Genomic DNA, 13,760 nt, shown 5'->3' with positions numbered 1-13,760 from the left:
TTGGGCTAACTGATTCCACGTGTACTGGTGATTTTTCCAAGTAAAGGCAAATTTATATTGAGACTCTGCTTCTACTGGAATTGACCAAAATCCATTGGAGATATCTAAAGAACTAAATACCTTGGCATTTGGAGGGATTTGGGAAAGAAGGGTAGGGGTTTCTCTGACAACTGGTGCACAAGCAGGTGTGACAGAATTCAACTTACGATAATCAAGGCAACGTCTCCATGAGCCATCCTGTTTTTGTATGGGAGAATTAGTGACTGATTCACATTCACTCAATAACCCTGCTATAACAAAGCCTTAATGGTTTGCTGTTAGTGATGAGCGAATCTGTCCTGTTTCACTTTGCCGAAAAATTTGTGAATCTTTCAAAAGATTCGCGAAACGGCGAAAAATTTGCGAAACAGTGAAAATGTTGCGGCTACTCTTTTGTTGCCCGCGGCTATTCTTTTTTTGACGCGTGGCTATTCTTTTGTCACCCACGGCTGTTATTTTGTTGCTCGCGGCTATTCTTTGTTGCCCGCGGCTATTCTTTTGTCGCCCGTGGCTATTCTTTTGTTGCCCATGGCTGTTCTTTTGTTGCCCGTGGCTATTCTTTTTTGACGCGTGGCTATTCTTTTGTTGCCCACGGCTATTCTTTTGTTGCCTGTGGCTATTCTTTTGTTGCCCGTGGCTATTCTTTTTTGACACGTGGCTATTCTTTTGTTGCCCGCGGCTATTCTTTTGTCGCCCGCGGCTATTCTTTTGTTGCCCACGGCTGTTCTTTTGTTTCACATGGCTATTCTTTTTTGATGCGTGCCTATTCTTTTGTTGCCCGCGGCTATTCTTTTTTGATGCGTGGCTATTCTTTTGTCGCCCACGGCTGTTCTTTTGTTGCCCGCGGCTATTCTTTTTTGACGCGTAGCTATTCTTTTGTCGCCCACGGCTGTTCTTTTGTTGCTCGCAGCTATTCTTTGTTGCCCGCGGCTATTCTTTTGTTGCCCGTGGCTATTCTTTTGTCGCCCACGGCTGTTCTTTTGTTGCCCGCAGCTATTCTTTGTTGCCCGCGGCTATTCTTTTTTTCGTCCGTGGCTATTCTTTTGTTACCCGCAGCTATTCTTTTTTTCGCCCGTGGCTATTTTTTTTGACGCCTGCGGCTATTCTTTTTTGACCCGCAACTTTTCTTTTCTGGACGTGCGGTGAATTTTTCTGCGGCAAATTCTTTCATCCGTTTTGCTAAACAATCCGCCAATGGCGAAATGCGGAAATTCGCCATGAATCCATGCCTGGGGAAACATTTCGCCCATCACTACTCACTGTCTTTTGGAAGAGGGTACTGCTTTTGAAGTGCATGAGCCCTTCCGGGAATAATTTCCTCCCCCTGCATTTTACCAACTTTATGTTTAGCAAACACATGTTCAATCACTTGTATTATCTGTGAAACCCTTGGATCACGGTGCTCTGGAAGTGAAAAGCTTTCAGGCTTTTTTATGGCATATACTGCAGGGAAGTCAGAGATAATACAAGGTTTTGCCTGTTGACAATGAATGATTATGTGGTTGGTTGGTATGTAAAATGGATATAGAGGCTCCAGTATCAGCATTTTCTGGTGTGGCCCCTTGAGAAAGGCTCTTTGCCCAAACGTTGGGGTAATTCTCATCTTTGGCAAGTGTATCCGCTAACCTGTGTGTCATTTTGTGGTATGTATTATCTTATGTATTATTTTTTTTTGTAATCTTGCAATTAAAATTGACTGCTGTTAAATCGTTTGTATACTATATAAAGGACTATATTGTTTAATACTATCACTGCGCTTGTGTTTCTTGTGTGCAAACCCTCATCCTATTTAAAGTAGCTTTTTTAGGTTCAAACACGTCGATATCAAATACGAGTTTCTTAGATCTGCGCTGAGTGAGGGAAAGATGAGCCCAGAGTTTTGTTCCACAAACAAAATGGCAGCAGATGTTATGACTAAACCGGTAACAAAGTTGAAACTGGAAGAGTTTGCAAATGACATAACTGGTGTCTGAGCCGGTGTATTATACAGTTATAATAAATACGTCTTTGTGTGGTATGGGGGGGGGGTTACGCTATGCAATAATATATGTGCTCCCATACAGACCCCACTCTGATCCGCTGTCATGTGACACAATGTCTGTTTGTTAGTGCAGAAGTGTTAATAAAGTTGAGGCTTCCTGAAGGAGGAGGAGCCTGGGGTCTGTGTGCAGTTTCTCCTCTGTCTAAAAGAGGCTGAATGCTCAGATATCCCATAGCGGTTACTCTGTCTCTTAATCAGAATGGCGACAGAATGGTTTTGGGTGCCAAGAGACCGGGGGGAAAGAGGCAGATTCAGGGAACTAACGAATAAACCTGCCCCTGCCTGGTAACCTGTAACCCACAGGCACTACTGAGCCTCTGATTGGGGGAACCAGTCAGGTGACTGGGGAAATGTCTCAAACACAGCAAGTCCAGTTGATGTGACTTATTACTACAGAGATACCCCGGCCTGGATGGGAACCTTCCCACACATAATACTTACATGGGGGGATTAGAAAAACTACATATCCCAGAATTCCCTGCAGCTTTACAGCTCCCTTACTGTGCTGCACCCAAATGTTTCCGGCTCAGTGACTGGGTGTGCTGACAGTGTGCCTCACAGTATGTAGCAGGGCTTTAACCCTGCGTGTGTCCAACCGCACCTCAGCTGCTAGTGCTGCTTGGTTGCCTTAGTTACTGGTTTTCAGCAACTTCCTGACTGAATAAACTCGTTTGTCATTTTTACACTTACACAGCAGTCTGTGAGTTTTCCCTCTGTCCCTAACTCTGCAGTCTGTGAGTTTTCCCTCTGTCCCTAACTCTGTGTCCCGCCCTTGTGCTCACTGATCCAATCATTCTTCTCTGCCGCTCTCTGTCCCGCCCACATTCCCCTCCCAGCCAATGAGTGAGTGTCCCAGCTCCTCAGTTCCCTCCCTCACAGCTACAGGCAGCAGAGCAGTGTGGGAAAGAGGTGAGTAAGGGAGCGGGGCTGCACTAATGGTGGCACTAAAGGAGCAGTGTTACCTTGTTGTTCCCAACACATGAGCTGATTCCCAGGGACACTTTGCTACTGAGTCAGTGCAGTTTCTGTGGCAGCTCCAAGCCCAACCCACCCACCATAAGTGAATTCCTCTCCCATTTGGTACCAAGGCCCCCCTGCAGCCTGAGGGGAAGCACTGAGGGGCCCATTCTTGGCAGGAAAGGGAAAGTGTTGATTGGCAGACATTGCATCATTAGAGGGAAGTTTAACAGGGGATTGTGGGATTGGTAGTTCAGCCCATGGCTAGACTAGTTATTCTATTCCCTGCTTGGAATTGTTTTGGGGGATATTGCTGGGAATAATCCCCTATAGAAATGTGTAAGTGCTTAATTCCACTTCCAGGCCCCTCCCTCCCACAAGGAGCCAATGGGAATGTGGGAGGAAGCGAGTGACCCAGTGATGGGGAAGAAGGATAAAAATGAGGAGCGGAAGGAGAGAATCCTGAATCTCACACTGGAGATTATCTATCTGCTGACTGGAGAGGTGAGGGGGGCACTGTGAGTGGCACAGTGAGAAGAGACTGTCTGTCTGTACAAAGGGGGTCTCTCTGCTGCGTTACACACTCATCATTCTCTCTCCCTCTCAATACATAGGGCTACGTCATCCCTAAGAAGAAGAGCCCAACTGTGGGTTTGGGGGCCCTGCATGCCCCTGGCTCCGTCATACAGAAGGAAAATGACAAGAAGATCCTGGAACTCATCTCCAACATCATCCAGCTGCTGACTGGAGAGGTGGGTGCGGCCCCCCCAATCCCCCCTTATTGTTTAGTAACAGTGTATGATAATCCCTTTCTCTGGCTGGGGGATGACTGTAACATTGTGTGTGCCAGGTTGCCATAAGGTGTGAGGATGTTTCCATCTATTTTTCCTTGGAGGAGTGGGAGTATATAAAAGGAAACAAGGCCCTTTACAGGGAAGGGATAAAGGAGGAGGAGGAGGAGCCCCGGCAGCTCCGCCCACTGGGTGAGTAATGGTTTCTATCATATACAGAGCATAGAATGCAGGATATCAGGTGTTTTTAGAAGCTTTTTCTTAACCACTCCCACCTGTGTTTGGAGGGCGCAGCCATCAGGAAATTGAGCTTGTGGCTGCATCTCTGTAGTAGTAATGATATAGGTCGTTACAGTTGTCACAGGAGCTCCCCATCTTGGATTCTGTTAGAGCTGTCGGGGGCAGTGCACATGCTCAGTGGGCTCTGAGCAGCTGTTGGGAAGCAGGAAATGAGGCTGGACTGTCATAAACTGATGCTACGAGTCTGATTAGCGAATTCTGATGATAATTGCACTTGTTTCAGAGCTGCCATGTTATGTGACTCCAAATGGCTAATCAGCCTTATACTGTTACATGTATAATCTATATATACAGTATATTGTGAGTCGGCCCCTAAGCTCAGTAACTGACAGCAGCACAGAGCATGTACTGGGAATCACCAGAAAAGGAGATGGGGGGCTACTGGGGGCACAGATCTTCCCTGCTAGGGGGCTGTGGTTGGCTTGGGCTGATTAATTACTGTAGTGCTTTAGCAAAGTATATCCCATCCACTGCCATTCCAGCATCGAGGTTCCTGCTCACCTCCTCATAGAAGACAATAAAATAAGTCTGGCAAGATCTGTTACCCATAAACCCATACCAGCAGAAACTTAGTATTGGGATTTGCAATGTATTCAAGTACCCTATCCCTTATTACCCCTTCCAAAAGCTTTCCTACCCCTGATATCAGACTAACAGGCCTATAGTTTTCAGGCTGAGTACGGGGTCCATTTGTGAAAATCTGCGCCACATTAGCAATTCGCCAGTCTCTCGGCGCCATGGCACCTAAGCTTATTTAGTGCCCTAAATCCCATCCTGTCCGGTCTTGGACTTTTGTTTACTTTTACATGTTCAACTCTCTCTTTAAATCCCCCCTGAGGGACCCGTGCATCATTTGTTATATTTCTAGAATTGGGGCTATTAAAAATGCAGCCTTCATTAGCCGGCTCCTCAGTTTTGCAAACGAAGGAAAAATAACAGTTTAGAATTTCTGCTTTTTCCCTGTTCTCATGAACCAACTGACCCCCCTGTGATAATGAGGGTCCCGCCCCTTCTTGCTTCTGTTTGCTCTTTACATATATAAAAAATAATTTTGGATACATATTTATCCTTGCTGCAATACCACTTTCCTTCTTTACTTTAGGTTTTTGCTGCTTTATTGGCTCCCATGTATCTGCTAATTACAGCTGCCCCAGCTAACTTACGTGTTTAAACATTACCAACCCCGACACTAACACTTTTATTCAGCCATAAAGGTTTTGCTTTGCGATGCCTCTCCTTGCTTACAAGGGGAATATACTGACCTGTATACTTGTTAAGCAACATTTTAAAGATGTTCCATTTTCCTTCTGTGTTTAACCCTATGAAAAGCCTTTCCCAGCTGCCACATTGCAGAGATGCCCTTATACTGGCACAGTCTGCACGGCTAAAATCCAGCGTTTTAGTTCCTCCCTTATAGAGCTGTCTCTGCAGCATTATCCCAAAGGGACCATGTTGGGATCACTGTTCCCCAAATGCCCCCCCCACACACAAGTGTTAGAGATGAGTTCAGTGTTATTAGTTATTACAAAAGAGAATCATTCCCAGTAGGTTCCTGAACTGCCTGATGTTAATATTACGTAACGGAGAGTTAGCGCTAAGATTACTATTAGCCTGTTTTACTTGTAACAGAGGGATCTCCTTAGCTGGTAACGGTATCCCCCCCCCCCTCACTCCTTCCCATGAGCCCTTACTAACCCCACTGCCAGGTCTGCACTGGGATCCCCATAAATAACAGTCTCTATCCTTCCCTTTAGCAGCCTGTGAGTATAAAGATGGGAGCGATGTTACAGCACATACGGAAGCAACTTTATGTTGTAATAATGATGGGAATCTCACAAACCCTGATGTTTCTCCAGCGGAACAGCCCCCACCAGCCAATGGGATTAAAGAGGAGGCGGCTTCATATGAAGGGGGAAACCAATCAGATTGCAGCATTAATCCCCTTACAGAACAGATACAGGGAACAGACACACCTACTCCTATCATGGGGTTCAGCCTGAATAACAGCTCGGCAGAGGATTATATATCAGTTGTTATTAAAGAGGAAAAATCTTCATGTGAAGGGGGAAACCAATCAGATTGCAGCATTAATCCCCTTACAGAACAAATACAGGGAACAGACACACCTACTCCTATCATGGGTTGCAGCTTGAACATCTTAAAAATGGAGGGTAATAAATATGATGAAAATTCCCTCCATTCTCCACATAAATCTCACATAACAAAAACTACATTATGTAGGAAATACAGCTGCAATGTGTGTAATAAACATCAAAGAACCCACAAAAGTAAAAAACCCTTTTCTTCTTCTAATTGTGGAAAATGTTTTTTAAGCCATTCACACCTTGCTTGTCATCAAAGGACTCACACAGGGGAGAAACCATTCTCTTGTTCTAAATGTGGGAAATGTTTTTCAAACCGATCCAACCTTAAACGCCATCAAATAATCCACACAGGGATGAAACCATTTTCTTGTTCTAATTGTGGAAAATGTTTTTCAAGTAAATCATACCTTGAAATTCATTATAGAACTCACACAGGGGAGAAACCTTTTTCTTGTTCTGAATGTGGGAAATGTTTTTCAAACCGATCTGACCTTAAACACCATCAAATAACCCACACAGGAGAGAAGCCTTTTTCTTGTTCTGAATGTGGGAAATGTTTTTCAAAGCAATCTAACCTTGATCGTCATCAAAGGACTCACACAGGGGAGAAACCATTTTCTTGTTCTGAATGTGGAAAATGTTTTTCAAACCGATCTGACCTTAAACACCATCAAATAACCCACACAGGGGAGAAACCATTTTCTTGTTCTGAATGTGGGAAATGTTTTTTAAGCCATTCACACCTTGCTCGTCATCAAAGGACTCACACAGGGGAGAAACCATTCTCTTGTTCTGAATGTGGAAAATGTTTTTCATACAAATCTCACCTTAAAATTCATCATAGAGCCCACACAGGAGAGAAACCATTCTCTTGTTTTGAATGTGGAAAATGTTTTTCATACAAATCTCACCTTAAAATTCATCATAGAGCCCACACAGGAGAGAAACCATTCTCTTGTTCTGAATGTGGGAAATGTTTTTCAAAGCGATCTGACCTTAAACACCATCAAATAACCCACACAGGGGAGAAACCATTTTCTTGTTCTGAATGTGGGAAATGTTTTTCAAACCGATCTGACTTTAAACACCATCAAATAACCCACACAGGGGAGAAACCATTTTCTTGTTCTGAATGTGGGAAATGTTTTTTAAGCCATTCACACCTTGCTCGTCATCAAAGGACCCACACAGGGGAGAAACCATTCTCTTGTTCTGAATGTGGAAAATGTTTTTCTATCGAATATTACCGTGATCGTCATCAGAGAATTCACACAGGAGAGAAACCATTTTCTTGTTCTGAATGTGGGAAATGTTTTTCAAAGCAATCTGACCTTGTTCGTCACCAAAGGACTCACACAGGGGAGAAACCATTCTCTTGTTCTGAATGTGGGAAATGTTTTTATAACGAATATCACCGTGATCGTCATCAGAGAATTCACACAGGAGAGAAACCATTTTCTTGTTCTGAATGTGGCAAATGTTTTAAAAATCGATCTAACCTTGATCGTCATCAGAGGATTCACACAGGGGAGAAACCATTTTCTTGTTCTGAATGTGGGAAATGTTTTTCAAAGCGATGTGACCTTGCTCGTCATCATAGGATTCACACAGGGGAGAAACCATTCTCTTGTTCTGAATGTGGGAAATGTTTTTATAACGAATATCACCGTGATCGTCATAAGAGAATTCACACAGGAGAGAAACCATTTTCTTGTTCTGAATGTGGCAAATGTTTTAAAAATCGATCTAACCTTGATCGTCATCAGAGAATTCACACAGGGGAGAAACCATTTTCTTGTTCTGAATGTGGGAAATGTTTTTCAACCCAATGGCACCTTAAAACTCATCATAGAACCCACACAGAAGAGAAACCTTTTTATTGATCTGAATGTTTAAAATGTTTTTCAAACCAATGGCACCTTAAAATTCATCATAGAAGCCACACAGGGGAGGCACCATTTTCTTGTGAATGCGGGAAATGTTTTACAAATCGATCTAACCTTGATCGACTCACACAGAGGAAAAATCATTTTCTGAATAAGGAAAATGATTTGTATTGAACAGTAGTCTAAAAACACGCTTTCACACATGAGAAAAACTGTAAACTTGTTTTACAAATGATGCAACAGGCAAATATTTTTATGTCCACCATAAAATGTTTCTTTAAGAGAACCCTTAGACCAGGGGGCCCCAACCTTTCTTACTTGTGAGCCACAGTCAAATGTAAAAAGATTTGGAGAGCAACACAAGCACAATAAAAAGTAATGGGGTGCCAAATAAGGGCTAAGATTGGCTATTAGGCAGCCTCTATGCACCCTATCAGCTTACAGGGGGCTTTATTAGGCAGTAAATCTTGTTTGATCACTGCCTTGAGGACCTTTGTACCCTAGTTCAAGAGTCTGGGGTTCAAGAGTCTGCCAGTGTATGAGGACTTTTAGACCAACACTTTGCAGTCACCTGATGGGCACTGGGCAATTCTGAGACTGGGGGGCACCAAAGCAGAATGCACCATAAGTACCTTCCCATGGCACTGGCTCTGCATTGGGAACTGAGGAGCCCTCTGGGATATATCTCCCCCTCCCCCCAACAGATAATATTCTGGGTTTTATTGAACAAGAAGGGACATATTCCAAGGGGTACGAGCCCCCCAGGGTATCACTTGGGCAGATGCTGTTCCCTAATGCTCACACAGTAGGTAATATAATGGGAATATACCCAGCTGGGAATGACTTGCCGGGTACATATGCTCTTACTACAGGGATCCCCAATCTTTTTCACTCATGAGCCACATTCACATGTAAAAAGTGTTGGTGAGCCACACAAGCATGGATATCTTTCTTTAGGGATGCCAAATAAGGGCTGTGATTGGCTATTCGGTATCCCCATGGGGCCTGCTAGCCTGCAGGAGACTCTATTTGGAGAAAAACTGTTTCTGTTCTTCCAAAAATTGACTCCAAGCCAGAAATGTAAAAATGGGCAACTACTTTGAGGCCACTGGGAGCATCATCAATGGGGGTGGGGAGTAACATGTTGCCCCTGAGCCACTGGTTGGGGATCACTGTCTTACTGGGTAAATATAAAGCCTATAACATCATCTTGTCATTATTAACCCAATGTCATTTCCAATGGGGCATTTGTTGAGATGAAAGGAAAGGGGGTTACACCATTATCCTATAAAGGGTCTCTTTACATTAAATCAGTTTTGTGAAAAGCCTTTGTGTCAGTCCGGTTTATTGGTGCTATTTAAATTTGTTTTTCATGCTTGTTAATAAAACATTGAATATATGTTTTTTTATTATTAGCCAGTAGCAGAATGTTGTACCATGGGAGCCATAGAGCAGAAAAAGAATAAACAATTGTGGCCCCGTGATACTGTCGTGGAGCTTTAATGGGCCCCTTAGATCAGAGACGTTGATGTTGTTTAAGAGGAAACTTTTATTGCTAACACATATATGGAGATCCTGTGCCCTCTCTGCCCTGCACTCCTTCCTGCCCCTGGATCTTTGCCCCTGTCACCCTGTACTTGCCGGCACTTTATCAGCCCCTGCTCACAAGGCAGCAGCAGTTTTTGAATTCTTCCCCCATAGATCAGGTCTCTGAGATGATATTTTTTCTGCTAGAGAAACCGGAGGCAGCGGCTGCTTTGGGGAAGCGGCACAGGAACTGAGGGCAGCAGAGTTGGGGCAAACTAACAGCGCAAAGCCAACAGAAACAGACTGGTATCATAGATCCCTGGGGACTTGCAGCAAAGTAAGTTATCTACCCAGGATCCAGCTTCCTCCTCCAGCAGGAAAATATCATCTCAGAGACCTGATCAATGGGGGAAGAATTTAATGCTGATGATTTTGTGAGGGAAAGGTAGGGGGCGCTAGAGAGGGGAAGGAGGGAAAGGGGAGTCTTTAAGGCCGGGGCTGATAAAGTGCAGGTAAGAACTGGGTGACAAGGGGGCGACGATTCAGGACGAAATCGTAAATGAGACATATTGGATAAATGGGAAACCCCTAACCCTGTAGGCAATTATGAATAATATCCGGTGCTGGTTTCCCTTTGGGCTAAACATTAACCCTATCTGTAACAATGGCCCCTTTATTGGAGCTCCCTATAGATCCTCTCAGGTCCCTGTCTGGGTTTCACATGAGGGGTGGGCGTGTCCTAACGGTCCCTGCCAGAAGCACAGTAGGAGGGGGAGAGCCAATCACAGCCCTGCACTCACACAAGCACAGACAGGCTTCAGTTCCCTATCAGGTCAGCCTAGTGTAACCCCAAAGTGATGTCACACACAAATGTCAAATTGAAGCCAAACAATCGCTCCCCACAATTTGACACAAAATTTGGGGAATTTTTTTTTAAAAAAAAGAAGAGAATGTGTTAAGCTATGCAATAAAATATGTGCGCTCTCATACGGATTTAACACTGATCTAGTGTCATGTGACACAATGTCTGTTTGTTAATGCAAAAGTGTTAATAAAGTTGAGGCTTCCTGAAGGAGGAGGAGCCTGGTGTCTGTGTGCAGTTTCTTAATGCTCAATGAATGCTCAGATATCCCATAGCGGTTACCCTGTCTCTTAATCAGAAGACTGTAAGCTCTTTTGGGCAGGGCCCTCTTCAACTCCTGTATCGGTTATTGATTGCTTTATATGTTACTCCTTGTAGAGTGTAAGCTCTTTTGGGCAGGGCCCTCTTCAACTCCTGTATCGGTTATTGGTTGCTTTATATGTTACTCCTTGTAGAGTGTAAGCTCTTTTGGGCAGGGCCCTCTTCCCCTCCTGTATCGGTTATTGATTGCTTTATATGTTACTCCTTGTAGAGTGTAAGCTCTTTTGGGCAGGGCCCTCTTCAACTCCTGTATCGGTTATTGATTGCTTTATATGTTACTCCTTGTAGAGTGTAAGCTCTTTTGGGCAGGGCCCTCTTCAACTCCTGTATCGGTTATTGATTGCTTTATATGTTACTCCTTGTAGAGTGTAAGCTCTTTTGGGCAGGGCCCTCTTCACCTCTTGTATCGGTTACTGATTGCTTTATATGTTACTCCTTGTAGAGTGTAAGCTCTTTTGGGCAGGGCTCTCTTCCCCTCCTGTATCGGTTACTGATTGCTTTATATGTTACTCCTTGTAGAGTGTAAGCTCTTTGGGGCAGGGCTCTCTTCCCCTCCTGTATCGGTTATTGATTGCTTTATATGTTACTCCTTGTAGAGTGTAAGCTCTTTGGGGCAGGGCTCTCTTCCCCTCCTGTATCGGTTACTGATTGCTTTATATGTTACTCCTTGTAGAGTGTAAGCTCTTTGGGGCAGGGCTCCCTTCCCCTCCTGTATCAGTTACTGATTGCTTTATATGTTACTCCTTGTAGAGTGTAAGCTCTTTTGGGAAGGGCCCTCTTCACCTCTTGTATTGGTTACTGATTGCTTTATATGTTACTCTGTATGCCCAATGTATGTAACCCACTTATTGTACAGCGCTGCGGGATATGTTGGCGCTTTATAAATAAATGTTAATGTAATGGCGACAGGTTATGGGCCCAGGAGAGATGGAGGAAACGGAGGGAGCAGGCTGCTATTTGACGGAGATGTAAAGAATTATGAACTTTGGGAGACAACGTTTCTAGGCCATCTGCTCCTGATGAATCTTAAAGAAACCGTCCTGCACGAACCCTCAGGTGCTACAGACTCAGACGAGGACAGAAGTACGAAAGAGGGAGCTTATACTGAATTAGTTCAATTCTTGGATGATAAAAGTCTCTGTGATTATGAGAGAAGCAGCTGATGATGGCTGGAAAGCCCTGCAAATCCTGAGGAACCACGCGAGCCACGAATACTTATCTCACACACAGAGCTAACGCCTCTTCAGAAAACTGCAACTACAGACTGTATCATACGAGCAGAAACAGCACTGAGACAGCCGGAGAGAGAGTGAGGGACTGTTACTTGCAATGATTCTCATTTAAACCCTTTGCTATCCATATCACACAAGGGGCTTCGTTCATGAAATCACGAGGTCGAATCCCGAATGGGAAAAATTCGGATTGGATACGATAGTTTCTGAAGATCACAAATATCACGAAAATTCTTACGAAAAAATCATATTAGTCACGATAATATCGCATTGGTGATCTGAAAGTCACGAAATTTTCGTACCGAATGATCGTAAACAACGGGAAAACCTTTCCGACTTTGATCCTTCAGTGCAGATTTTGGAAGCCTCCCATAGGGCTCAATGGCACTCTGCAGCTCCAACCTGCCCCAAGGAAAGCCTCCCATAGGGCTCAATTGCACTCTGCAGCTCCAACCCGGCCCAAGGAAAGCCTCCCATAGGGCTCAATGGCACTCTGCAGCTCCAACCCGGCCCAAGGAAAGCCTCCCATAGGGCTCAATGGCACTCTGCAGCTCCAACCTGGCCCAAGGAAAGTCTCCCATAGGGCTCAATGGCACTCTGCAGCTCCAACCTGGCCCAAGGAAAGTCTCCCATAGGGCTCAATGGCACTCTGCAGCTCCAACCCGGCCCAAGGAAAGTCTCCCATAGGGCTCAATGGCACTCTGCAGCTTCAACCCGGCCCAAGGAAAGTCTCCCATAGGGCTCAATGGCACTCTGCAGCTCCAACCCGGCCCAAGGAAATTCTCCCATAGGGCTCAATGGCACTCTGCAGCTCCAACCTGGCCCAAGGAAAGTCTCCCATAGGGCTCAATGGCACTCTGCAGCTCCAACCCGGCCCAAGGAAAGCCTCCCATAGGGCTCAATGGCACTCTGCAGCTCCAACCCAGCCCAAGGAAAGTCTCCCATAGGGCTCAATGGCACTCTGCAGCTCCAACCCGGCCCAAGGAAAGCCTCCCATAGGGCTCAATGGCACTCTGCAGCTCCAACCCGGCCCAAGGAAAGCCTCCCATAGGGCTCAATGGCACTCTGCAGCTCCAACCCGGCCCAAGTAAAGCGTCCCATAGGGCTCAATGGCACTCTGCAGCTCCAACCCGGCCCAAGGAAAGTCTCCCATAGGGCTCAATGGCACTCTGCAGCTCCAACCCGGCCCAAGGAAAGCCTCCCATAGGGCTCAATGGCACTCTGCAGCTCCAACCCGGCCCAAGGAAAGTCTCCCATAGGGCTCAATGGTACTCTGCAGCTCCAACCCGGCTCAAGGAAAGTCTCCCATAGGGCTCAATGGCACTCTGCAGCTCCAGCCCAGCCCAAGGAAAGCCTCCCATAGGGCTCAATGGCACTCTGCAGCTCCAACCCGGCCCAAGGAAAGTCACGATAACGAAGCTTGAATCTATTCCGAAACTTTTGTATTTGGCGCGACAATACAATGTTGCACGATGTCGCCGAAAATACGCACGGAGCATTCGTGGACACCTGCAAGGCAGAGAGGAGACCTTAACTTTATCTGCTACAACTGCGACCAAAAGGGCCACAAAGCTAATGCGTGCCCAAGCAAACTAAATAAAAGGAGGTCCCAGTGGTGTAACTATCGCAAGAGCCCAACATATAAAGAGGCATTTTGCAGACGCAAAGCGTGGGACAATGTAAAGCAAGTGACTGATGG

The 13,760-nt window shown here is 45.3% G+C and overlaps 2 protein-coding genes across 2 annotated transcripts in view; both read left to right on the top strand.

Moving 5' to 3' along the window:
- Nucleotides 1-13,760, top strand: part of h2ac14 (H2A clustered histone 14) — a 1,193,713-nt gene that overhangs the window by 838,605 nt on the left and 341,348 nt on the right.
- On the top strand, nucleotides 3,425-10,225 carry LOC101730715 (oocyte zinc finger protein XlCOF7.1-like). Its single transcript, XM_031892998.1, has 6 exons — nucleotides 3,425-3,541; nucleotides 3,652-3,789; nucleotides 3,888-4,020; nucleotides 5,883-6,117; nucleotides 6,277-6,416; nucleotides 6,501-10,225. Exons 1-6 carry the CDS (start codon nucleotides 3,425-3,427, stop codon nucleotides 8,114-8,116), a joined length of 2,379 nt encoding a protein of 792 aa, XP_031748858.1. The 3' UTR covers nucleotides 8,117-10,225.

Source organism: Xenopus tropicalis, chromosome 9 (assembly GCF_000004195.4).
Source record: "Xenopus tropicalis strain Nigerian chromosome 9, UCB_Xtro_10.0, whole genome shotgun sequence".
Classification (NCBI taxonomy): Eukaryota; Metazoa; Chordata; class Amphibia; order Anura; family Pipidae; genus Xenopus; species Xenopus tropicalis.
The sequence above is the reverse complement of the archived record's forward strand: the minus strand, read 5'-3'. Positions and strand labels throughout refer to the sequence as shown.